Below are 24,255 nucleotides of genomic sequence, written 5' to 3'. Positions count from 1 at the left end.
CATTATTGTTGAAAGGGCAAAATTCAACAAACGAACACAACGCCCGGGAGAAAGTGTGGACACATTTATCAATGATTTGTACAGGCTAGCAGAGGACTGTGACTACGATAGACTTAAGGAGGGCTTGATAAGAGACAGAATTGTAGTTGGGGTGCTTGATGACTCCCTATCTGATCAACTACAGTCTAGAGAAGACCTAACTCTCTCAAAAGCAGTTCAATTGAATAGACAGTCAGAAGCCCGGAAACAAAACAAGTCTGTTGTGAGGGGAGGTGCAGAGAGTGAGAGCCCTAACTCGGCCGTAAACTACGTAAGGCCTAAGAGCAAGGGAACGTACTCGAAGAAAACATCTCAAACTCCGCAGGGTAACTGTAAGTGGTGTGGAAGGCAGAATCATGCACGTGCCAGCTGTCCCGCAAAAGATGCAAAGTGCCATCAATGTGGAAAGATGGGCCACTTCCAGTCTGTGTGTCAAGCCAAACAACCAGAACAGGGAAAACAAGAGGCAGCAAAGCTAAAATGGAAAGCTCGAGTCAGCGAAGTAGATGATTTCGATGACATTGATGTCCCCTTCCTTGGTGAAGTCAGCGAGAACGATCAGACGTACTGGAGTTCATCGATCCTCGTAGATGGGAATGAAACACACTTCAAGTTAGACACAGGAGCAGCCGTTACTGTGTTGTCTGATTCCACTCCATGGCTGAATAAACACATCATGAGACCAACAACCAAGAGGTTACGTGGTCCAGGAAGTACAGTCCTGACTGTAATAGGACAAATGACATCAACTCTCAGGCATAGAGATAAACAGATCAAGGAGACTCTCTATGTGGTCAAAGATCAGGAGTCTTCATTGCTGAGTAGGAAAGCGTGTAGAACCTTGAATCTAGTCCGCAGAGTGGAGGAAGTCGATTCTTGTGATGATGAAACTGCAAACTTCAAGGCTGAGTTCCCTCAACTTTTCACTGGTTTGGGGAAACTGAGGACAGCATACCACATCACGTTAACTTCAGATGCCAAGCCGATGTGCCTGTATACAGCCAGGAAAGTTCCTCATCCGCTTCTACCGAAGGTGAAGAAAGAACTAGAGTCCATGTTGGAGCAAAATGTGATCTCAAAAGTGACTGAGCCGACAAAGTGGTGTTCGGGGATGGTTCCAGTGTTGAAGCCCAGTGGTTCGGTGAGAATTTGTGTAGACCTTACATCTCTCAACAAGGCAGTTGAACGAGAGATTCATCCGATGTCTTCAGTCGATGAAAGTCTAGCAAAACTGGGAAAGAGCACAATCTTCACAAAACTGGACGCCAACAGCGGGTTTTGGCAAATTCCATTGGAGGATGAGTCAAAGCTACTGACAACCTTTGTCACTCCATTTGGGAGATTTTGCTTCAACCGATTGCCGTTCAGGATAACGTCAGCGCCAGAAGTCTTCCCGAGAGCGATGTCCACTATCCTCGAAGGACTTGACGGCGTGATTTGTCACATGGATGATGTGCTAGTCCATGGTGCAACACAAACAGAACATGACATCAGAGTACGAGCTGTTCTACAACGTCTGCAGGAAGCAGGTATCACACTAAATCAGGGAAAGTGTGAATTCTCCAAACAGAGTGTGAAGTTCTTAGGGCACTTCATCTTCGACACTGGTGTCAAGGTCGATCCGAGCAAAACAAGAGCTATTCGAGATTTTCCAGTTCCTCGAAGCGTGAAAGAGCTACAGAGGTTCATGGGAATGGTGAACCAGGTGGGAAAGTTTCTCCCAGGATTAGCTGAGATCAACGAGCCCCTTCGTCAACTCCTGAAGAAAGACAATGTGTGGTGTTGGGGAGAAGCGCAGCAGAGATCTTTCACACAGATCAAAGAGATGATGGTCTCGACAGCAGTCTTAGCTCATTATGATCCAGAACTGCCAACAGTCATTGCAGCAGATGCATCCGGGACTGGAATGGGTGCAATCCTGTATCAAGTGCAGACTGATGGAAATCGTAGACCAGTGTGCTATGCATCTCGATCGCTTACCGAGACTGAGCAGAGGTATGCAGTGATTGAAAAAGAGGCACTGGCAGCTACTTGGGCGTGCGAGAGGTTCTCCGAGTATGTACTTGGTCTTCATTTCGAGGTGGAAACTGACCACAAGCCATTGGTCACACTTCTAAACTCGAAAGAACTTGTGAAAATGCCTCCACGACTCCAACGCTTCAGAATGAGAATGATGAGATTTGATGCAGAGACATTGTATGTTCCAGGAAAACAGCAGACATCCGCTGACGCCTTGTCACGAGCGCCAGTAGAGAGGCCAGGAATGGATGATGTCAACTTCGTAGATGAGGTTGAATCATATGCATCAACATCAGCCATCAACCTCCCAGTGACAATGCAGAGATTTGAGGAAATCAGAAATGCACAAAAAGCAGATGAAGTATGTGAAAAAATCAGAGACTACTGCGTTCAAGGATGGCCAGACTACATGCCACATAACCCGATCCTCAAACACTACTATGAGCAGAGAGGACACCTGAGTGTGGTAGAGGACTTGCTTATCTACGACGAGAAAATAGTCATTCCGAGAGCTCTGCGACTTGATATCCTTGAGAGGCTACATCAAGGACATCTGGGAATCACCAAATGCAGAGCCAGAGCCAGAGATTCAGTGTGGTGGCCAGGTCTATCAAAATCATTGGAGGAAATGATTTCAAGCTGCTTGACCTGTGCTATCCATCGCCAAGAGGTCCGCGAGCCTTTGATGAGCTCATCCTTTCCTTCAAGGCCATGGGAGCGTCTTGGAATGGACCTGTTCGAACTCAAAGGGAAATCGTTCCTGATAGTAGTTGACTACTACTCGAGGTGGATTGAGGTCAAACAACTCCAAGGTCAGTCAACAATGGCAGTGATTTCTTCGCTGAAGGAGATCTTTGCAGTCCATGGGATTCCAGACCTTGTGGTTTCAGACAATGGTCCACAGTTCGCCAACGAGAACTTCAGAAAGCTTGCTGAAGAGTATGGATTCGTCCATACAACCAGCTCTCCAAGATACCCACAAGCTAATGGTGAGGCTGAAAGAGGAGTTCGCACTGTGAAAGCGTTGCTGAAGAAGAACGACGACATCCAGTTAGCCCTTCTCAGCTATCGAGCGTCACCACTCCAAAACGGGTTAGCTCCTTGTGAACTTCTCATGGGGAGGAGATTGCAGACTCAGGTTCCTACTTTGCCGCACATGCTGCTGCCACGGGTACAACAGCCGGACCTGACGACTGTGAGAGAGAAAGAGGAGAAGTACAGGTCAGATCAAATGATGACCTACAACAGACGTCAGGACTCACGTGAGCTTCCAGAGCTACAACCAGGAGATTCCGTGTGGATCCGTGATCAGTCTCGCTACGGGAAAGTCACCCAGAAAGCGCAACAACCACGGTCCTACCATGTCAAGACAGAACATGGGACAGTACGTCGTAATCGCCGTGCACTGATTGCTGTCCAAGGTCAACCCACCAAGACCAGAGTGCCGGAGTCATCCATGAGCAACGATCCAGAGAGACCTGACGATTCTGATGAAAGCGACTCAACCGGTTCCCAACGTAACCAGCAGATCAACCGGAAGCAGCCTGAGGGAGCCTCTACACCAACAGCTGCGACAGAGACGCGAACGCGATCTGGACGACTCGTGAAACCACCAAAGCGACTGTCCATGTAATGGGTTAAACTTAAATACCAAAATTGGGATTAACTTTGCAGGAACTGAAACTGAACAAGACTTTAAAGGTTTGGACAGTGTTTATTTGGGTTTAATAGTAAACTGGAATGGACTCGGGACTCGAAGAACACAATTAAGGAGAATATCCGTGAACTCTTAAACAGGATTATATTTCGGATTTTTATTGGATTTGAAACTATTTGGAAATCAATAAGAACTCTTGAACTGTTGATAATAAGCTTGGGGGGAGATGTGGGAATATCTAATAACGTCTTTATACAAGACTATATATTTGCAACGTTGAAACGACGACACGAAGTGAAAGTAAAACATAACCAAATCGTACTACCCTTTTGTGTCCATTCTCCCTTTGTCGTCTGAATAATACTACAGTAGTCACAAAAGCAGGTTTGACTGTAATATGAATTTCTTTGCATTGTTTCACATGAATATGTGAACAATTAATGAAAAAAATTAGGTTGTAGGTAATTGTTTCTGTAGCCCTGCTGTCATGTGAAGCCCCCAAAATCTTGAAGATATGCATGTAAATAATAATGATCTACAGAATTCACCTAAAACATTTCAAAGAAAAGCAACATAAGAGAAATCATAGATACAAAATGAAAGCAAGACCAATGATGTTGGCTCTGTTGTACCCTGGTAAATGATCTATCTTTATTAAGATATGAAATTAAATGAAATCCTTTTTCCTCTATCTCCCTTGTTAGCTTCCCTCTGTGCTACAAAGCAGAGTTCAATGACCTTGATGAGGACTTTGAAAAGGGGATTCCCCTGGAGCACCTGCTCAACTCGGTCCCAGGTGTGAGGGTAGCCTTCTGCAGGGAAGGCTTCAAGGTCATCTGCTGGAGCCAACAGAAAGAGGAGATCATCACTGATGGTAAGTATATCATTCAATGTGTGATGTTATTTAGTAGTAGTAGTAGTGGTGGTGATGATTATTTTACCTGAATGCTAAGAAATCATAAATGCTTGTTAGTAAGCAACCAGAGGACCGACGGCTTAATAGGTCCTCTCCAAGAGACCTGGTAATGAGGATAAATGCCTTTCCAAAGGGCATTAGTGCATCGCCTTGGTTTCGAACCCAGGTTGCCGGATTACAAGACCACTGCTCTACCAACTGAGCTTATGGCGCCTCCATTTCAGTTTTGTTCTGCTATAACTTGAAAACCATTGAATGGATTTAAATAAACTTAGTATATATGGGCATGCAAGGATGGATTGACTAGATTTTGGATGGCAGAGCCATCAAATTCATTTTGTTGGAAAATGCCTTTGAATTTGAGTTGCCTAGTTTAAATGTATTTGGGCACAGGCCAAATGAATCTGGAAAGTGTCTGGAAATTGAGGCTCTTATTGAAAGTAAATCTATTTCTAGATATCAATAGATACAGAATAACCGATTTCCCTTGAATATTTTCTTCTATATTGAAGAAGACATTGTATTTGATTCATATGAAGTAAGGATAGTTGTACAAAATTCCAAAGGATTCATTGCCTAAATATGAGGCATTGTATTTTTTTAATGACTTCCCTTATTTCAAAGCATTTGTAATTTTCATGTATTTTGCAACATTTGTAACAAAACCAAGAAACCTTTCAGAAACATGTTAAAACGGTTTTATTTAGAGTTACTTATGATATTATGTTGTTAAAATTCTGGAGAGAGATTTGTGTATTTTGTTTTGTATAGCGCCTTGAGTAAGTAATTAGAAAAGTGCGCTTTATAAATATTTATTATTATTATTATTACTTATCTAGTGAAGTGCCTTAACAGAATAACTCCATATATAATCAAAACTACTTCTTTTGACCTTTTTTTCAGATGGGCAGCAGATTTTCCCGCCTCTGCTAGGGCGTACCACACCCCTCCTTCCTCCGGCCCTGTTCCAGTTCAGCAAGGAGGTCGTAGAGCTCCTGAAACACTCCACCAAATGTCGTCTCCCGTTCACCCGCTTTGTCCCCGCCTATCACCATCACTTTGGGAGGCAGGTTCGGGTGGCGGACTATGGCTACCTCAAGCTGATTGAGCTCTTTGAGGCAATCTCTCATGTCCTGGAGGTATGAAAGGAAACATCATTATTTACCATTGAAAAATTATGTTACTTTCTTCGCCTCTCTGTACAGCCGCTCAATAAGCCAGTTCGTAAATACTATCTGCACATTGGCATTATTTGTTGTAGTGTATTACATATTCATGTACAATTCATAGTAAACAATTATAAAATTATTAGTATGGCTTTAAAAAATAAAACAGAAAGAGCAGGCCAAAGAAACTTATAAACCATGAAAAAGAGTATTTTAACTGTACGTAAATTGACGAAATTAAATTTAAGGGGTCGAAACTGAACATTGTGAGGTATGTCAAATCAAAGCTGATCATGCTGTATAAAGAAGAAATCTTTACCTTTGGTAAACATACAATCACATTCTAGTAGCATTGATTAATTAATTATTCATCATTACCAAGTCCCTCGGAGAGGACTTGAAGTTATCAGTCCCCTGGTAGCTTACTGCTGACAAGCATACACATGCATTCTTAGGAGTCGGGTAAAACAAACAAACATATGGAACTACCAGATTTTTCATCTAATCCCATTAGCATACCTGCCAACCCTTCCGAATAATCTGGAATATTCTCATTTTTCAAAATTGCAATTTTTTTTTTTTTAAATAATTTTGTTCTAATTTTTATATATATTTTTTGTGCTAAAGCCAAATACAACTTTTTTTTATCATGTGCCGCGATTTGAGAGTTCACGTAATGCGTGCGTTGAATCGAATGGCTGCATGCTCGAGCAGTGAATCTGAATTCGCTTTTTGGTACAGATTTACCCGTATTGCCAGTTATACTGCTGCTGCAAGTGAGATTTCTTATTTTTGAAGGCATACCGTGCTAAAAATTCCTAATTCTTATTTTCAAATGTTGGCAGTTATGCATTAGGTTATGTCGACATTAGGTTGTCATTTAATTTGTAGATTATTTAATTTCATCCTGACCGTTCACAACGATTTCTTGTTTCAGATCCTTGGTGCTACTGAGAACAAGACCCTGACCTTGACCCATCGTGCTCAGGTCAAGAGGTTCGGACAAGATCTTCTCAAGGTGCTCAAGTCACAGGCCAGTAAGAAGGTAGGACAAGTCACATTTCTTTGAACCCTCGCCAAACATGTGCTTGGTTTGTACCACTGAATGAAGCTTGTCATGGGAACAGAGCTGCCAACCATTCCGTTTTTCCCGGAATTATTCCATTTTTCCATCCAAATTATGTTCTTTTTTTACAAAATACTTTTTTTTAAAGAATTTTAATTCTTGTTTTTTTGTTTTTTTTGTTTTACATACTGCACGTCAAACAACTGCCCTTTCGATCACAAAGTCAATAGAAAACTAGGGTTAAAACATACTTGGAAGAAAAAAATATTCTCAAAAAGAATGAAACCCTGATAATACCAAAATAACAACAAAATACCTACTTGTAAAAAAAACTATAAGTCCTAATATGGAGAAGAAAAAAGATGCATGAGGAATAGTCATTTCTGAATTGGAAGTGTGTCGCGCTTGGTTGTAAGTTTCGTTATAATGAATTCTCTTTTTTTGGTCACACAAGGTTGGCAGTTCTGCGTGGAGAGCATAGTTCCAAGATTACTATTTAATAAGCCATTTTCAAAAAGTATTCAAATTTACTTAGGAACGAGCTATTACATTCTCATTGAATTTCATTAGAATTTCATTAGAATGTGAATGAGATAAATTATTTGTTGCTAGGGAGGACAAACATTATGGCTTGCCTTACCTAACAACAAGTAAATAATGCAATTTATATTATGACTATTAGTGTACAATTATTTTTAATGGGTGAATGAAATAATTTGTAACAAGGCAGTTCACAAAGTTGTATGCATGAAATTTGATTACAATACGAAAATGGTCTGATGTTTCCAGTATCTCTAGCATCTCATTGTCTTGGTAAATACATTCAAAATTGACATTTTTGGATAAAATTAATGAAACTACATGAACAAGCAGCAGTCAGTCCAAACTTGTCCTTTTGAACTTTTTTTTTCTTCCTGTAGTTTCTAGGTACATTGTTTGCTTTTAGTGTATAAGTTTGTGCTGGCAATTTACTCTGGGTAGTAGTAGTAGTAGTAGCAGCAGCAGCAAAATTTTGGAAAATACAAACAAATAAATTATAGGTGAAAAGCATAAAAATACATACAGCAAAAAAAGAAAATTGTACATTTTAACACTTATGATGAGAACATTTGATGAACACAAAATGTAAAAGCCTCCACAGTGATGCTCCTTAACCTTCATTATTCTTTCATCCCATTATATATGGATCTTTTTAGTATGTATTTTTGTCTTTCTCTTTGGTAGCAATCTTTTTTTAAGTTTTATAAGATTGGTCTTTGTGTAGTATCCTTAATCTGTATGGCAATGTCGTCTCTCAGTTTTAGGATATCTATAAGTTGTTCACACCATAACCAACACAAGTTGTAAACTACCGATCACTGTCTATCAATTGTCACTCTTTTTCAGGTGGTCATCAATGACTTTGCCCCTGCATTCCAGAGATGCCTCGGTCGTCCATGGGAGACCGCTGATTACGGCATCTGTGACATCCAGGACCTACTCTTTGACCTCCCTGAGAACTGGGTCACTGTAAGTATTTGGGATTCTCATCTTGAGGGTGTTTCACAAATTTCCTAAGTTGAATTTATCTCTTAGTTAGATTTAACAATTATGGAAAGCTGTAAGCATCTATGAAAATATTTTGTAAAAGTTATTTTAAAAGGCATAAAATGTTGATTCAAATCAATTATATTTGCTATTATTAAGGATATTTCATGTTCTTGATGTGGAATTTATAAAAAGTCTAAAACTTTCTCCTTTTAATATATTCTATTTTAAGGCTACAAATGGCTCTACATAATTTTTAAGTCCAACTTAGAGTTAAGTTTGACTTAAAATCTTTGTGAAACACCCCCCTTGTGTTGTAGTCATAATGGAAATGTATTCTCATAGAAATGCACACAGATTATTCGAGATAAGTGAAGACCTGCTAAATGGTTTTGATAGAACATATCCAGACAACTACCCTCTGTACAAATACCCCCCAACGACAGTTACTCCTATGTAATTTTCCTGGGGGGGGGGGGGGTAATTGTCCCTGGTGTAAGTGTTCTTGGGGGAGGGATAATTGTCCTGGACTATGGTAAAATACATGCATGTGTAATAGATGAGTTATGAGCAAGGAATAAGTCCAAGTCCAGACATCTTCCTCAGACATTTACTACCCGTTGTCTGACATCTATTAAGTGGCAGCTAGCTACTAGTGCACGTCCGAGGAATGTGTCTGGGCCTTTCAAAATACTAAACAAGTTACAATAACCGATATAATCTACTGAAATCATGGCATTTGATTGGCTGTGAGCGAATTTGTCATAGAAATCGAGCATTTGTTATTGAGGTATGAGTTATTGAGTTTTATGAACCAGGGCCCTGGACTTAGACCCCTGGGGGGTGTTTCACAAAACTTGTCACCAGTGACAAATGACAGTTGTTGTTATAAGCTACTGAAATCCTTGCTTTTGATTGGTTATCACTAGATTTGTCACTGATGTTTGTCATTTTTCATTTGTCAAAAAAAAAAAGGCTTTGTGAAACGGGTCCCTGAACTGTCACTTAGGTAAATAAATTTGGATGTGTGATTGAACTCTTCTCTTTTTGTTTTGTGTTTTTTTCCCCTCTTAACATCAGATTGAATGGGACGGTGATAACACAGTGATATCAATTCCAAAAAGAGGTAAGTGTTTTGGATAAGTAGACAGTTCTGCTGAAAAAAAATCATTAATTTCTCGATTAAATTCTAACTAAGCTCAAGACAGCTCGTGCTAATAGATCAATTGAAATTGAAAATGTGTCTTATACAAATATTTGGGTTAGATTGCAAATTTAGCATGTGATTTGTTGGTTTTTCTGCTGTATAATAATTAAAGGGATTGGGTAACTTTGTCTCAGATTCTGAAACAAAATCCTGGATTTAGCTCATGCTGCAATGATAATTATAAACCTTTAGGTCAGTCAGGAACCCCATGACTTTTACAAGCCTGTCTGATTATCAAGATATTTATGATTGGAAATCAAAATTTAAAAATTCGTTTTCCTGACGGTTTTTACAACACTGCAGTCTATTGGGAAAAATTAGTATGGTAAAACCGGTCCCTCAAAGATTTTTACTTTTTGAGGCACTTTATGATCATTTTGAAGCGCAATTTTGTTAGGGATTCAGTGTTACACCAAATTACAGACACTGAAAACATGTTGGGCCATGCATCTCAGATTTAACATTGTTAAACGATGCCTTTAACTCCTTTTAATCTGTCTTCTTAGAGCAAACAGAGGAGGAGTGTATACGAACGAAGAAGTTTACCAGGGAGATCGTCGACCTCCTGAGCCGACAGCATCGATCTCGCATCACGTTTTCCAAGTTCATCCCCGCCTACCACCATCATTTTGGCAGGCAGTGTCGGGTTGGGGAGTATGGATTCAACAAGCTGGCTGAACTGCTGGGGGCACTGCCAGAGGTGGTGCAGGTGAGTTTTGTGGTCTGAAAGGGATTGGGAATCTTTGTTTCAGATTCTGAATAAAAATCCTGGATTTAGCTCATGCTGCAATGATAATTATAAACCTTTAGATCAGCCAGGAATCCCATGACTTTTATAAGCCTGTGTGATTATCAAGATATTTATTATTGGAAATCAAAATTTAATTTTTTCGTTTTCCTAACGGTTTTCATTACACTACAGTCTATTGGGGAAAACGAGTGTGGTAAAACCGGTCACTCAAAGATTTGTACTTTTTTTAGGCACTTCAGGATCATTTTGAAGCGCAATTTTGTTAGGGCTTCAATAGTACACCATATCACAGACACTGATAACACCTAGAGCCATGCATCTCAGATTTAACATTGCTAAACGATGCCTTTAACAATTACGCTCAACATGTCTTCTACAACCTTGTTCAGATATGGCGCTGTAAACTGCAGCTTAAAAAAAAAAGATGATGTAAATCTGTAATACACTTCGCATATCCCATCCTATAGCACGGAGCTAAGTGAATACACATACGATGCACGCAGTTGCCATTCGTTCACATATAAAAAACCTGTGGCAGGTAGGAGGCAACGTTTGATCAAGTCTGTGTTTTTTTTTACCATGGTATTAATCTTTGGATAATGAATGAAGGGTATGATTCTATATGCTTGGATTTTGTTTTTAAAAAATCTTCAAAAAGATATTTAGCTGCATAAAACTGTACTAAATCCTTTCTCTTTTTTTCAAAGTCAAGTATAACACATGGTTCTGAGCTGAACTTATAGTTCTACAGCTATAGCCTACAGAAATTTGTATAATGGTGAGTGTTTTTCTCCCCATGTCTCTCTAGATTGAAGAGTACGGTGACGAGCGCAGCGTCCAGCTGACGGAGCCTGAGCGTCTTGCTGTGATGGCCCGTCGCATCTCCCAGCTGGTGCCCAGGAATCGCCAACACTCCCTGGCCCTCCATGCCCTGCTACCAGCCTACTGTAAGGTCTTTGGGCATCCTGTATGTCTGGAAGACTACGACGTCCACGACCTGGAGTCCCTGGTCCGCAGGTTCTGCCACATTGTAGAGGTACGTTTCTCTCTTCTTCTTTTTTGTCTTATGTGCGTAGCAAAAAGCGAGAAATAATTCTTCTGTTGATTCTTTGTCAATATTCACTTCAAAATGCTGATTATATTCAGAGGATTTCATTTTCTGGGGCCTGCTAATGGGCCACCCTGCCTAGAAATATGTCCAAACCTCAATTTTCATCATATCGAATTGTGTAATGCAGGCGAGACAGCCAAGAGCGTTTCCCTTGTTTTTGTTGGGGGAAGGGGGTTGTTTAGTTGATTCAATTTCATTACACTGTGATGTAGTATGAGTTGGTTCATAGCAGTGAAAGGGGCAGTATGGATAAGAGATGAGTCGTTGTGGTCCAGTGGATAAGTCTCTGGACTGAACCACAAGGTACAGGGTTTGAATCCCTGTTGCAGCACTAACGTCCTCTGGCTATACATTATCTACATTTGCCACTCTCCACCCAGGTGAAGTACATGGGACCCGGGTAGGAAGAAATTTCTTGAACGTTCTATGGTGGATAGCTACAGCTGGGGTAATAATATGATACTTTGTATTAAGCGTAGTGCAGAGCTGCCAACCATTACTTTTTCCCTAGAATTATTCCTTTTTTTCCCTACAAATTACGGAAGCAAGTTTTTTTTTAAAATAATTTTATGATTTTTTTTTTTTTTTTTTTTTTTTTTACATACCACACGTCAAACAACTGCCCTAAAATGTTGACTTGATCACAAGTTCAATAGAAAACTAAGGTTGAAACATAATTGAAAACATACTTGAAGAGAAAAATATTCTCAAAAAGAATGAAACAACAACAATAAATTTTAAAAAAATGTTAATGGATACTTTATTATCATCTCACTTTCTCCTCCCTCATTCAGATCGTGACTGAAGATGATGACAAGCGCCTCCGATCGGTGGAGCGGGAGCACCTGAGCGACCTGACCCAGCGGATCCTGGTGGTCCTCCTGGAGCAGCCACGAGGTAGTGCATCGGTGGAGAAGGTGGTGGAGCTTCACAAGAAGCTATGGGGCGAGGAGCTGGTAGCAACCGAGTATGGGTACAGCAGCGTGACTCTGCTACTCAAGGCTGTCCATCATGTGGTCATGGTAAGAGACATTAGATATTAGTAGATATTAGGCATGTTTCTACAGGATTACATATCGAGGGTTCAGTGACACAAAGACCTAACTCCATATTTTGCCAAAATAAGTATTTGATATCAAATTGTTAAGAAAAATGTGGGCTTTCTAGGAAACACAAAGACTTAACTCCACTCAACACCCCATTGAAGTCGATGGCTTACCTCCTTAAGGCCCAAGTGGTGACACGTAAACCACTTTTTCTCAAAATGGCCAACATAAACCCTTAACTTCCAGACTTTTCTGGGTACGTGCTTCTGTAAAAACACACCATAATCAGATTATAACGCTGATGCTAATAGAACAGTGTACTCATCCCTAGAGGTCTCCAAATGAGCAACATAGAGAGAAATATATAATCACTCTTTTCATGTATAAATTGTCAATTTCATGATGATTTCTTGTAATTTCTTCCATTTTGTTTATATCATAATCATTTTTATTTTACTTAAAACTATAAAAGAGAGGAAACTACAAATAATTGGTGCCACTATACGGAGGGTAAACTGATTCACGTAGAGCTTTCGAAAAATCTGAACTGCAATGGCTTAATTTTCACCGACAGGTAAAAGACGAGTGGTCCGACGACCCCTGTGCCGAGCTGACCCCTACCTACCAGTTTGCCCGTAGTGCCCGGGAGGTCCTGATCTCGGTACCAAACCAGACCCTGACCCTTCAGGCCTTCATGTCTCGCTATCAAGTCGTCCATCGCTGTGAGCTCCTACCCCACGACTTTGGCCAGACCACGGTGTCCTCCCTCATCTCGTCGGTACCGAGGGTGCTGACCCTGGTTGGGCGTGGCGCTCAGAGGGCCATCACACTCAACCCCTGCTGCATCGGTGAGTCCAGTGCCCGCCCGCTGACTCTTCTCCCAATTTTGGGAGTATTTGTGTTGCTTTTTGTTTTGTGTCTGTCACGTACTGTATAAGCTGTTATTTTTGCGAATATCGCAAATTTTGGCATCTCATCATTCCGGAGCGCAAAAATATCAGCATAAAATTATGTGCTTGCGTCCTCTCGATTGCTAGCTAGTAGTAACTGCTTTATGTTTGAAATATCAGCTTATACAGTAACTTTCTTCTTACTGGTCAGAATCTTATTTTTTCCCCCTTGAGAAACTTTTGAACAGTGATGTACATGTATAACGAAGCGCATTATATGTTGCCATCTCTAAGCCCTTCACAAAAGAAAAAATGTCATGCTTATAAAATGTACTTACATGGATTGATTAACTAACTTAAGATACCAGAACTCAGATGCTGAGAAAAGGTGACTTATGCATCCTATGTATCCCAGTGTTTCTGCAGTCTTTCCTTCATGATGAATCTTTGTGAATTGCAACAATATTTTAGAGCACGTTCAGTAGAGAAAAAAGCCTACTCAGTCCAATGCATCCACATGTTGTTTTTTTCTTCTCATACGGTTCTAAGATTACCACACCAATACTTTTCCAGTTACTGAGAATCTTCTTTATCTGTTTTACGATTTTCAGTTTCAAGTGACGGACAAACTTATCAGGATCACTCGTTTTCATCGGAGCACAACAAGACATCCCCCAGTGATTACACAGGTTAGATTCTTAATACTATTTACTGATCCACAGGTAGGGGAGGAGAGATGGTTTCCTTTGCTCAAGGTGCTGTAAACAAGGAAGGTGTTTCACAAAGATCCCAAATCGAACTTAACTCTAAGTTCGACTTAAGAATTATGGAGAGCCATTTGTAGCCTTAAAATAAAATATATTAAAAAGCAAAAATTCAAGTATTTTAGACTTTTGAAATCATGAAATCTCCTTGATAATAGAAAAATATGAATGTGTACCAACATTTTATGCCTTCTTTACAAAATATTTTTACAGATGCTAACGGCTTTCCATAATTTTCCATAATTATTAGGTCTAACTTAGAGATAAGTTCAACTTAGGATCTTTGTGAAACACCCCCCTGAAATTGTACATCCATGATGCTTTAACAAATTCCGCCTGTGGTTGAGATTTAAAAAAGTTTTTTTTCATGCCATGATGTAACTCAATTAACGATGATAAACAAAAATAACTTCTGAAATATATTCATTTCACAAATATCAAATTACACAGTAATTGCCAAATGGCCTGTTAAATTTGTGCTTAGATCATGATCAAAATACTACAGCTAATTAAATGGTTTTACACATTTTCCACTTTAAATTTGCTGGAATTTAAAATGTTAGGGTACTTGAATATGTTCTTCATTGTAAAATAGAAGTTATAGGTTTGTACTTATTCAATTATTGATTGTAATGTTTCTTTTTTAGCACCAAGTTCCACAACCAGTGAGAAGGAGAGTGGGAAGACATCTTCTAGTACTTCTACATCAGGTAAAGGAATGTTTTATTTTCCAGGGAAGTCTTAGAAAAAAAAAGATGCAGAAACCAATAAACCAAACAAATAAATACTAATGGTAGTTATGTGCTATTTTTTTAAAGGATCTGATAAATACCCTGCATTCAATACCAATTGGTAGATAATGCATAAGAGGCTATGATTTCATGGACAGACAGGGTTTGATACCATATTTGTGCAACAGCTTTCCTCACTATATGTGTATATGTATATGTAACAAATGCCACAAGCCGGTCTATAGACTAATCTACTAAAATACGATGCATATTCATCATAGCAGAGGCCTTCAAAATTTTGATAGATTTGGTAGATTTAGCATCAATCAAAGCTGGAATGGTGAACGCTTACCAAAAATATTATTCTCCAACTCCTATTCTCCCTCGCCGCAGAATCTGACGGTGTGAAGGGATCCAGCCCTCGAGCTGAGTCTGCTCCATGTGATCTCATGTCGGGTGGAGCAGCTCCCTCTAGTGACCAAGCTCCCTTCCTGGAGCCAACCCATCCTGAGGCTCCTCCTCCTCTTCTTCCTCCCAAGGATCTCATCAGCTTCAACAGCCCCATGTTTTCTCCACATAAAGGTAAGGAGAAAGTGTTGTGCCCATTAACAAAGAGTTCATATTCATCTGTTTGGAGCCAGAAGGGTGTTAACTCATTTAAACTGGATGCACTACATTCTTTTTGTTTATAAAGATGATTGAAGTGGTACACCTGCATTCAAATGTCATTGAGTAGGTAAATAAGTGCTTAAATGAACTGTATCATAAAGCATATAACTTAAGACATATTACATGTGATAGACAATTAATAAGACTTCCTTCTCTTTCTTTGTGTGTGCTTGTTTAGAATCCCAGAGTGCATCGGGTGACCAGGAGAAGATAGAACACATCGATCTGAGGAGCCTCCTCCACCTCCTGCCAAACCAAACCCGCTTCAGCGTCGGCCAGTTGCCCCACGACCTCTGCAACCCTCTACCAGGCCACGCCCTTCAATCAGGACCGGCCTCCTTACCCCACTCCGCCTCCACCTCGTTCTGTGTGGATCAGGGTGGGGACGACGGCGAGCTGCTACCCCACCACCTCCAGCAGCGCCAGGCCTGCTCCCTGCCATCGTCTGCCGCTTCGTCTCCAAGGCGCGACGTCTTGAGAGGGCGCACTCGCTTTCGCCTTGCCGCAAACTTTTCCCTGGGATTTCAAGAGGTACCATAAGAAATTTCAAGAGGTACCATGAGAATTTCAAGAGGTACCATAAGAATTTCAAGTTGTACCATAAGAATTTCAAGAGGTACCATAAGAATTTCAAGAGGTACCATAAGAATTTCAAGAGGTACCATAAGAATTTCAAGAGGTACCATGAGAATGTCGAGAGGTACCATAAGAATTACAAGAGGTACCATGAGAAATTCAAGAGGTATAAGAATTTTAAGAGTTACCATAAGAATTTAGAATCGGTAAGAACATGTGCGTTCTAGGAACACATGCTTTGCAGTTAACTGTTATATGTACATTTGTTATGCATGTGTTGTGGTAAGCAGCCTCTGCCTACCATTGTAAACAATTATTCTCTTAATATGAGTTGAGATTTCGACTCGGTTATCCATCCAATCTTCAGTATTACATGCATTATGTTTAATGTGGATAATGTTTGCGTCAAGAACCGATGCTACAGTTAAGATGCGATGATCGTCTGTTGTACATACATGTAAGAGTAAGATGTTTTTATGATGTGTACAGTTGTAACCATGTTGAGATTCATTTCATTCAAGTATTGCAGTACTTTAAACTCAGGTGCAACATGTGACATTACCTTGTGACTATCATTATGTATGCATATTTGTTGTAGCAGGACTACCATTAAAGTCTTTGTAGAGCAATAGCCAAAGTTTTTTTTCTTTTCCTGCACAATCAAAGAATGTGTAAAGGGTGTATGTATGTGTGTATGTACACTGTATGTATGTATGTACATGAATGTGTGTTCATAATGTGCATAGAAATTTGCAGCTGCTTATGCTGTAACAGAAAATGTCAGTGGTAAACTAAAGCTTGAACATTATTGTAGCATGTAGAAATGTTTGCTCCCCCCCCCCCCCCCCCCATTTTCCATGGCTAACATAATTTGCAGATTTGGCAGGCAAATTGTTGTATATATAGCTTGCTCTGTGTAAGAATGATTTCATTCTGACTTTTTGGCAATCAAAATTGGTGCTTTGGGAAATTTGAAGATACATTTTTGTAATTATCCTGTACTGATTCAATATTCCTGTTCCGATCATACTTGAAGCTGAGAAGTTGTCGTCAGTTAGTATGGCTTGTTTGATGTTATAAGTATTCACAGTATTTCACAAATGAAATAAAGATTTAAAGATACCAACTATACAATTATAGAGGACAATCATTAGAAACATGAGAACAAAATCTGAAATGAAAAAAAAGAAAGTATTTGCTTTCAATTGTGGCTATCTGCTTGAATGGAACTTTCCTTGTTTTAGGGGGGGGGGGGGCTCCAATTCATAAATCAAAAGAATAAAATAGGTAAAAGGTCACCCAGCTGTTTATATTTTTTTCTTTCTGAAATACAGATTTCCCCATATGTAACCTTAAGTATGAAATAATTTTGACGTAGGACTAAAATCATAACCAATGCCTTTTTCATTTAACAACTCTCAAGAGATGAAGAATTTTGATGATGAAATAAGGCTTCCTTTTGAATATAATGGAATGTGTGAAATTATGATTTTGTTTAATGCAATATGATTCCTCCATTCTTGCTTTTTTACTTGCCACTGCCACGGGTCTGATGTTTGATTTATTTTCTCTAAAATTTTTGTGACATGCAAAGCTTTATTTGCATGTGCTGTGGTAAACAGCCTCTTTCAAGCATCACCAGCAAAATGAAACCATTTTATGTGTAAATAGATGGCTTGCGAGGGTGAAAAAAAACCAAATTAGCTGTGTGCAAATAAAGACTTAAAGTGCACTTACACATCTATGAAGTAAGATACAAATATATGAAGCGCGCTATGTTTCATTTTTTTTATTTTGCTGCTTCAGCTGCTTTGAGGCAGGTTTATCCCTCGCCATGTTAACAAAGCTTAATGGAGATGTTTGTGTTTGTTAAGTGCAAGGAAGCACTGTCGATATGCTTGTAGCAAAAATTCTTGCTAAAAGGGCATTTATACAATCTTCCCATAATACTTGGTTATTTGTATGGTATTTGTATGGTAAAAATATGTGCAAATTGTAAATACTACTTAAGTTGCTAGGGAAAGAGAATAAACACTGTGTGCGATATGAGAGAGTATGTATTCATCAGAATGCATTTAACTGTAATAAACATAAAGATAAACATGTTTGTTTATTTTTGTACCTACAGATAGTTGTTTAAGGGAGATTAAGAAGTGCAATGGTGAATGGTGTGATGTTTGTTATGACTAACAAATGTACCGCACACTTGGACAAAATGTTTATTTGTATTATCATAGATGAAGAGGATTGATCAAGAGAGAGTGGAGATAGCACATTGCAAAGACTGTATTTGCAAGATAGTGCAAAGCAAAGTTTGAAGCAAAACTTTGGAGAATCATGACAGAGAATGTTGTCATAATTTGAATGTGCTTCATTCAGATATTTACTTAATTTATACTTTTGCCGTTGAGGTAACAATACTGTTAAAAGTCATAGTGCTATATTTGTTTTATATTTGTAAGCCATTGAACACCAGCATTATGCATTGGTTGGAATTTACAAAATTTTGAGATTCTTTTTGTCAACAAATTCTGCACTTATATGTTATATGAGGTGTCTCACTGACTATAGTTTTGTTCATAACTCAGAAGCAGACTTGTCCCAAAAGAATACACTAGCATTGTTTGGTTCACTGTGGTGAATTTCAAAACAATTTCATTTTTCGAAAGGGAACACCTAAAGATAATAATTTTTCCTCTCCAGCAAAATGACTAATATGGACCGTGTACGGTTTGCATTTTGGAGGAATTCATTATTGGTGTTGGACAACATTGTGTTAAACATGTACCTATTACAAAAATGAATGTGAATTGCATTATTTTTGTTAGTGTTCGACAAAACTCAAGTGCAACTCTATTGAATTTTTTTTTACACTTTAGATGAGAGAGGTTTGAATAGGATCATTTTAAGTCCATGGCCAAATGTAAGTGGATACAAGAAAAGATATAGGCCATTACAATGGTAATACTCTCAGTAGTTTCTAAGTGTTGAGAGTTTAATATTTGCATTGAGTAGCGAATATTTTTTATAGGGGATTCAGTTTTAAAATGCGTTCAAATGTGTAAAAGCTAAATACTGTAGGTGAAGAATTGTAATGTTCTTCAGATAGTAAAAACTTATGTAATTTGCACACATCATTATTACATTGCATGGTTTAATGAGTAAGTTGAATAGAAGTTAAGGAATATTAGTTTGAAATTGAATAGCAAATTATTGCTGGGTTGATTTGTGCTAAAGAAGGAATTGTTTTTCTAGATGTTATTTATTAACTGCTTCCTCTATATTGTGCATATTTTGTGAACATTGGAATGATTTATATACCGTCTGTTTGGAGCCAGAAGGGTGCCAATTCGTATAGTTCAACATAGAGCCCTTCTGGTTCCAAACAGACTTGCAATTGAATCCCAATTTTTGTGGAATAGGAAGCACATGAATCTCTGTTTAGGGACACTTTGCATCAATGGCTACATTGAAAACAGTATGAATAGCAAGAGATGCTTGTGTCAAAACACATTTCTAAGTGTGTCTTCCAACTTTCAATAGCATACAAGATGTATGTTATAGATGATTTTGAGAAGCTTTTATACTGTGCCCTTTCTTTCCAGTTTTGGTTCTTGTATTCTAATACCCGGTACATGCCAGTTTATACTGAAGCACTTTGTGTTGATTGGTTTTGCTGGTAGGGAAATCGAGACATTTCCAGAAAGGTGTGAAAAATAGATTTTCTCATTCTCGTTCCCAGATGTTCTACTTTTGAATCAGAATTTATCTTTGAAATGTAGATGTAATGAAGTTGGAAGACGTGTCAGAATAGGAGCACGATTTGTTCTCGAGTCAAACCGATTGTACCATTAGGAAAATATCGAAATAGGATCATCTATAGTATTTTTCATGAAATATTGAGAGGAGCCGAGAGAGAAACCCTTGAAAAGATGAAAGATAGTATATTTTGTGAGGACTAAGCTCATCTTTTCCTTGGATTCTCAGTTCTTGAAATCTCGGTCAGTAGATGATCAAGACATTTCCTGAGGAAAACAAAATGGATGGACACGAGTGTGTGTGTGATGATCAATTGTGTGAAGTAAATATACGTCATTGAACTTACTGGAAGCAATACACACATTGGAAAGTGCATGTACGTATAGGCTTCAACCCAGGAGCCAGTAGTTTTCTTCCAAGTATCTCTCCAAATGCCCTATCGCTCAAGGCACGCTTTGTTTTTTCAATTGAACGTGGCCTGTGGTGAATCGATGCATGGACAGGATTCACAAGAGGCAGTCTTGAGCTGAGACTACAATAGTGTTGTAGCCAGCCAAGTAGCCTCCACTAGCCAGTCACTTGCATGAAAAGTGCTGCCAGTGAGCTATTGCAAAGGATGGGGATACATCAAGAAGGCGCTGGTGAAAAGCCTGGTTGGTCAGAAGTGCTGTATATATAAACATATATGTACATTCTACATAAAAGTTTTAAATAGGACAAGGGACTAGTCTATATTTAAGGATAGAGAAACTATTGTTCATCTATTTTTCATACATTAAGTACTGAAGTATATTTGCAAGTGAGCAAATTTGATTTTTCTGATGAAATTTTGTTAGCCATTTCATTTCACTTTTTCAGGTACAGTGTAGGTACTTTAATCTTAGTTAATTGTAGATCAATGATTAAATGAAGGAGGCCGGATGAAGTAAAAGGAGGCGAAAGGGAAGATGAGATTAGAAGAAGTGAGAACATTTGTTGGTGTTGCCGTTTGGTGGTCTTCAATTTCCTTTATCATAAAGAATTGTCAATGGAACCATATTTGTTAACTTAACATATTTTCACCCTTTTTTTTCCTGGCAAAGAATGAGAAAGTGCTAATGTATTATTGAGTGTAGTTAAGATCAGATGTGACTTGATTTCATGTACAATGTTTATTTATTTAAAATTTGTTTATTACACATGCAGTGTACCATCAGCCGAGAGCCAAAACAGACAACTCTGTATAGCAAACTTACGCCCTTACGACTCTCAGAAGGTTCTCGATCTTCAAACCCTGAAGAGAATTAGAACCATTTCTATGTGATAAGTTTAGTTTTGCATCAAGAAACATTATTTTTCGTGTTTCTTTTCTTGGTGATCATATCTTTGTGCCAAAGAGGATTTTTCTTGCTATGCCATGAGTAGTTTCAGTGTCAGAGCTTAAAAAGTTTTTGTTTTGTTGTTGTTCGTTGTTTGTAGCTACATGACAACTTTTGTGTCTCATTGATAAGATAGTCAAGAGACATCAATAAGAAGCAGGAAAAATATTTGTTTTTATTTTCTGTGTCGAGTAATCAAACAATCTCTACCGGTAATCAATATAAGAAGCCTCTACCAGTTGCATTATGCCATCACTTTTGCATATTCCTCTGTATTTTGCACAGGACTGTCGTAATCCATTGCAAGTCTGAATGAAAGTTCCAGAATTTTTTTCTCAAAATTGAGGATGTTAAAAAACAAAAAGTCATTAGCTAGTGACAGTATTTTCTTTGTGATATTTTTCAAATTTTGCAACTGTTTTGAAAGTTTGGACCACATGTCGAAGAATTGTGATGACATAACGTATAAAACAAGACTTTGCTGATGTTGCTGTCAAGACAATTAATTTTTTTTAAACATCGTCCTATGATTTTGACAGCCATCACTCTCAATGTAGTTGACTCTCCTTGTTCCGAGTATTTTTGTATACATCATATCATACTTAATGATCATCATCATGAACATCATCATGAAATATTATCAGATGTTATCATGATCTTCCTTTGTATTCCACAAGGATTTTGTGATAAGTATTATTTTCTCGGAGAAGAGACTAATTAGAGGTGATTAAGAATAAAAACAGTAATAGTAATGTTAGCCAGTTAATATTTCAGTCACACCAACGAGACCCAACTACAAACTGAACAGAAAATTACATTAGCGCTAATGGCCAAAAATTGGTCGGTCTGACGTTGATGTGAAGTTAGTTTGGCCATGTGACTTAGGTGTAAGGGTAAGAAGTAAGAGTTCTTCTTCATTTTTGTTTCATTTTGTAATGTTTTGTTGATGTTCCCTTGTGAATGGCATAGTTTAGGCTATTCTTTGTAGTGCTGAGCTTCTGCTGATGTAGTAAAAGATTAGAATAAAGAAGATGAAGTAAACCTACACCAAGATGATCAAGGGGATCATTTGTTAAATATTTGAATGTTCATGAAGTATTAAATTATTTGTGAAACATTCAGGTAAAGCAAAATTTCAGGGATTGTTAATCCTCATTTGAAAACGTTATGAAACATAAAGCTTGAAATTTGTGTGTTTGCTTCCGTGTAAACCTGTGTTCACTGCAGCAAGCTCTTCTGTTATGAGTATAATTTAAAGTTTGTACAGAAGAATAAGAATGAAAAGAGTTTATTTTTATGAGTTTTGTTATATTTCCTGAAAAGAATTTGACTTGATATTTTTGTGAATTATCTTGAAGAAGACAAAAAACAGAGCAATGAGAACTGTCTAGATTTCATTCTTTTAGTCAAAAATAATTTGATGTCTTGAAAATTCATTACATATTACTTTTCCATTTGTATCATGAGAATTCAAGAGGACCTTTTGTTTTCTATTATGTTATGTTGATAAATAATTTTTTTTTTGTGAAAAATAATTTGGAAGGATAAAATAGTCATCTGATTCTCACGGTCGAAGTTCAGGTATTCATATTTCTTCCTGCTAACTATATTGCTCTTATGAAAATTATAATTCAGATACAGTATGCCAATTCAGTATGATTTTTCAAGATTGCATAATACTTGCGGTATCAAATATGGAATCACTTTTGATCGAATTCCATCCAGTGTAGGTTTTACAACTCAAAATGGCAAAAAGCAATACTTTTTTAATTATCAGGTAGAAGATGAATGTATCTGTTCTTGCTAAATCAGTTGTTTGTTAGAAAATGGGATATGAAGTTGGATGATATACCAAAGTTACTCATTGTATTGAAACTTGACATCTATCTCATAATAGCAGATATTAAAGAGGGGTATTCAAATACTTATTTAACTTTTAAAGCTGATTCACATATGACATGGTAAATTGCCGCAAATAAAAGAGAAAATTATATGTAAATAAATGGCAGCTGCGGGTAACAAAGGTCCTGCACGTATCCACTGAGCTCTGTCTTGTAAGATACAGAAATGTGAAAATTACTGCATATTTTACTTCATCTTTTTTTTTTGCCACAGTTTTACCATGTCATATCTGAATGAGGCCTTATAGGGGGAAGAAGTACAGTTCACTTGTATTAGATTTGTAATTATCAAATACAAGAAGTATTTGGGTTACCGGTATAGTAGAATTAGCAAGAACCAGTGAAAATACAAGTAGTTGTTCCTTTACAGTAATTGCCATGCAGGGAAGTGTTACAAATCAGTTTTTCTTTGCTGAATTCCTCTTAGACCACATTCCATTTTGTTCACTATTCTATGTTGAACTAATAAATGACCTCAATGACTATATAATGAGTGCATTTTTTGTTTGTCTGTACCTACGTGTATGTAGAAATCTCAATCATGTATGTCGTCAGCTTTACATATTGCTTCAACTTGAAGTCCCCTTCACATTTACCTCTACAAGGTATCTTCTCTCTTAATTTATTTTGTCCCCTCTCCTTGTCACCGTTTCATCTCCCATTTTCTCCTTCATTCTCCCTATCACTTATTTATCCCCCCCCCCCCTCTTTCATTCAATCCTCGTCTTTGTCAGTATCACCTCATCCTTCTCTTTACCCATTTTCTTTTACAACCTTACTCTCATGTTCTCTCTCTCTGTAAGTCGATCCTCCTTTTTGTCATTATATCAACCCGCCCTTCTCTTTATCCATTTTTCTTTACACTCAGTGACCCTCTTTCTCTAAGTCAATCCTCTTATTTGTCATTATCTACTAACCCTTCTCTTTATCCATTTCTCTTTACAACCTCACACACTCTCTCTCTCTCTCCTTCTCTTTCTCCACACCGAGTCCTACCTATCATAAGGAATTAACTTTATGATTGACTGCATGTACATGTACCACTCAAGCAATGTTCCCTTTCGATATCTGGCATCAAACAAAGAGCAAAGTATTCATGAAG

General features: G+C 38.2%; 1 protein-coding gene across 1 annotated transcript in view; it reads left to right on the top strand.

Moving 5' to 3' along the window:
* The window catches only part of LOC105444039 (meiosis regulator and mRNA stability factor 1-like), a 34,055-nt gene extending 17,094 nt beyond the window's left edge, over positions 1-16,961 (top strand). The window contains exons 15-27 of the mRNA XM_030991500.1: positions 4,420-4,589; positions 5,535-5,770; positions 6,735-6,842; positions 8,250-8,372; positions 9,471-9,516; positions 10,104-10,306; positions 11,157-11,384; positions 12,254-12,481; positions 13,080-13,353; positions 14,007-14,084; positions 14,807-14,869; positions 15,284-15,472; positions 15,738-16,961. Of these exons, the coding sequence (XP_030847360.1) occupies positions 4,420-4,589; positions 5,535-5,770; positions 6,735-6,842; positions 8,250-8,372; positions 9,471-9,516; positions 10,104-10,306; positions 11,157-11,384; positions 12,254-12,481; positions 13,080-13,353; positions 14,007-14,084; positions 14,807-14,869; positions 15,284-15,472; positions 15,738-16,099 (2,308 nt within the window). The 3' untranslated portion in view covers positions 16,100-16,961. The remainder of the gene's footprint in view (positions 1-4,419; positions 4,590-5,534; positions 5,771-6,734; positions 6,843-8,249; positions 8,373-9,470; positions 9,517-10,103; positions 10,307-11,156; positions 11,385-12,253; positions 12,482-13,079; positions 13,354-14,006; positions 14,085-14,806; positions 14,870-15,283; positions 15,473-15,737) is intronic.
* The last annotated feature ends 7,294 nt before the right edge of the window (positions 16,962-24,255 follow it).

Source organism: Strongylocentrotus purpuratus, unplaced genomic scaffold, assembly GCF_000002235.5.
Source record: "Strongylocentrotus purpuratus isolate Spur 01 unplaced genomic scaffold, Spur_5.0 spur5_contig_845, whole genome shotgun sequence".
NCBI lineage: Eukaryota > Metazoa > Echinodermata > Echinoidea > Camarodonta > Strongylocentrotidae > Strongylocentrotus > Strongylocentrotus purpuratus.
Note: the sequence above shows the minus strand (reverse complement) of the source record. Positions and strands in the feature narration are given on the sequence as shown.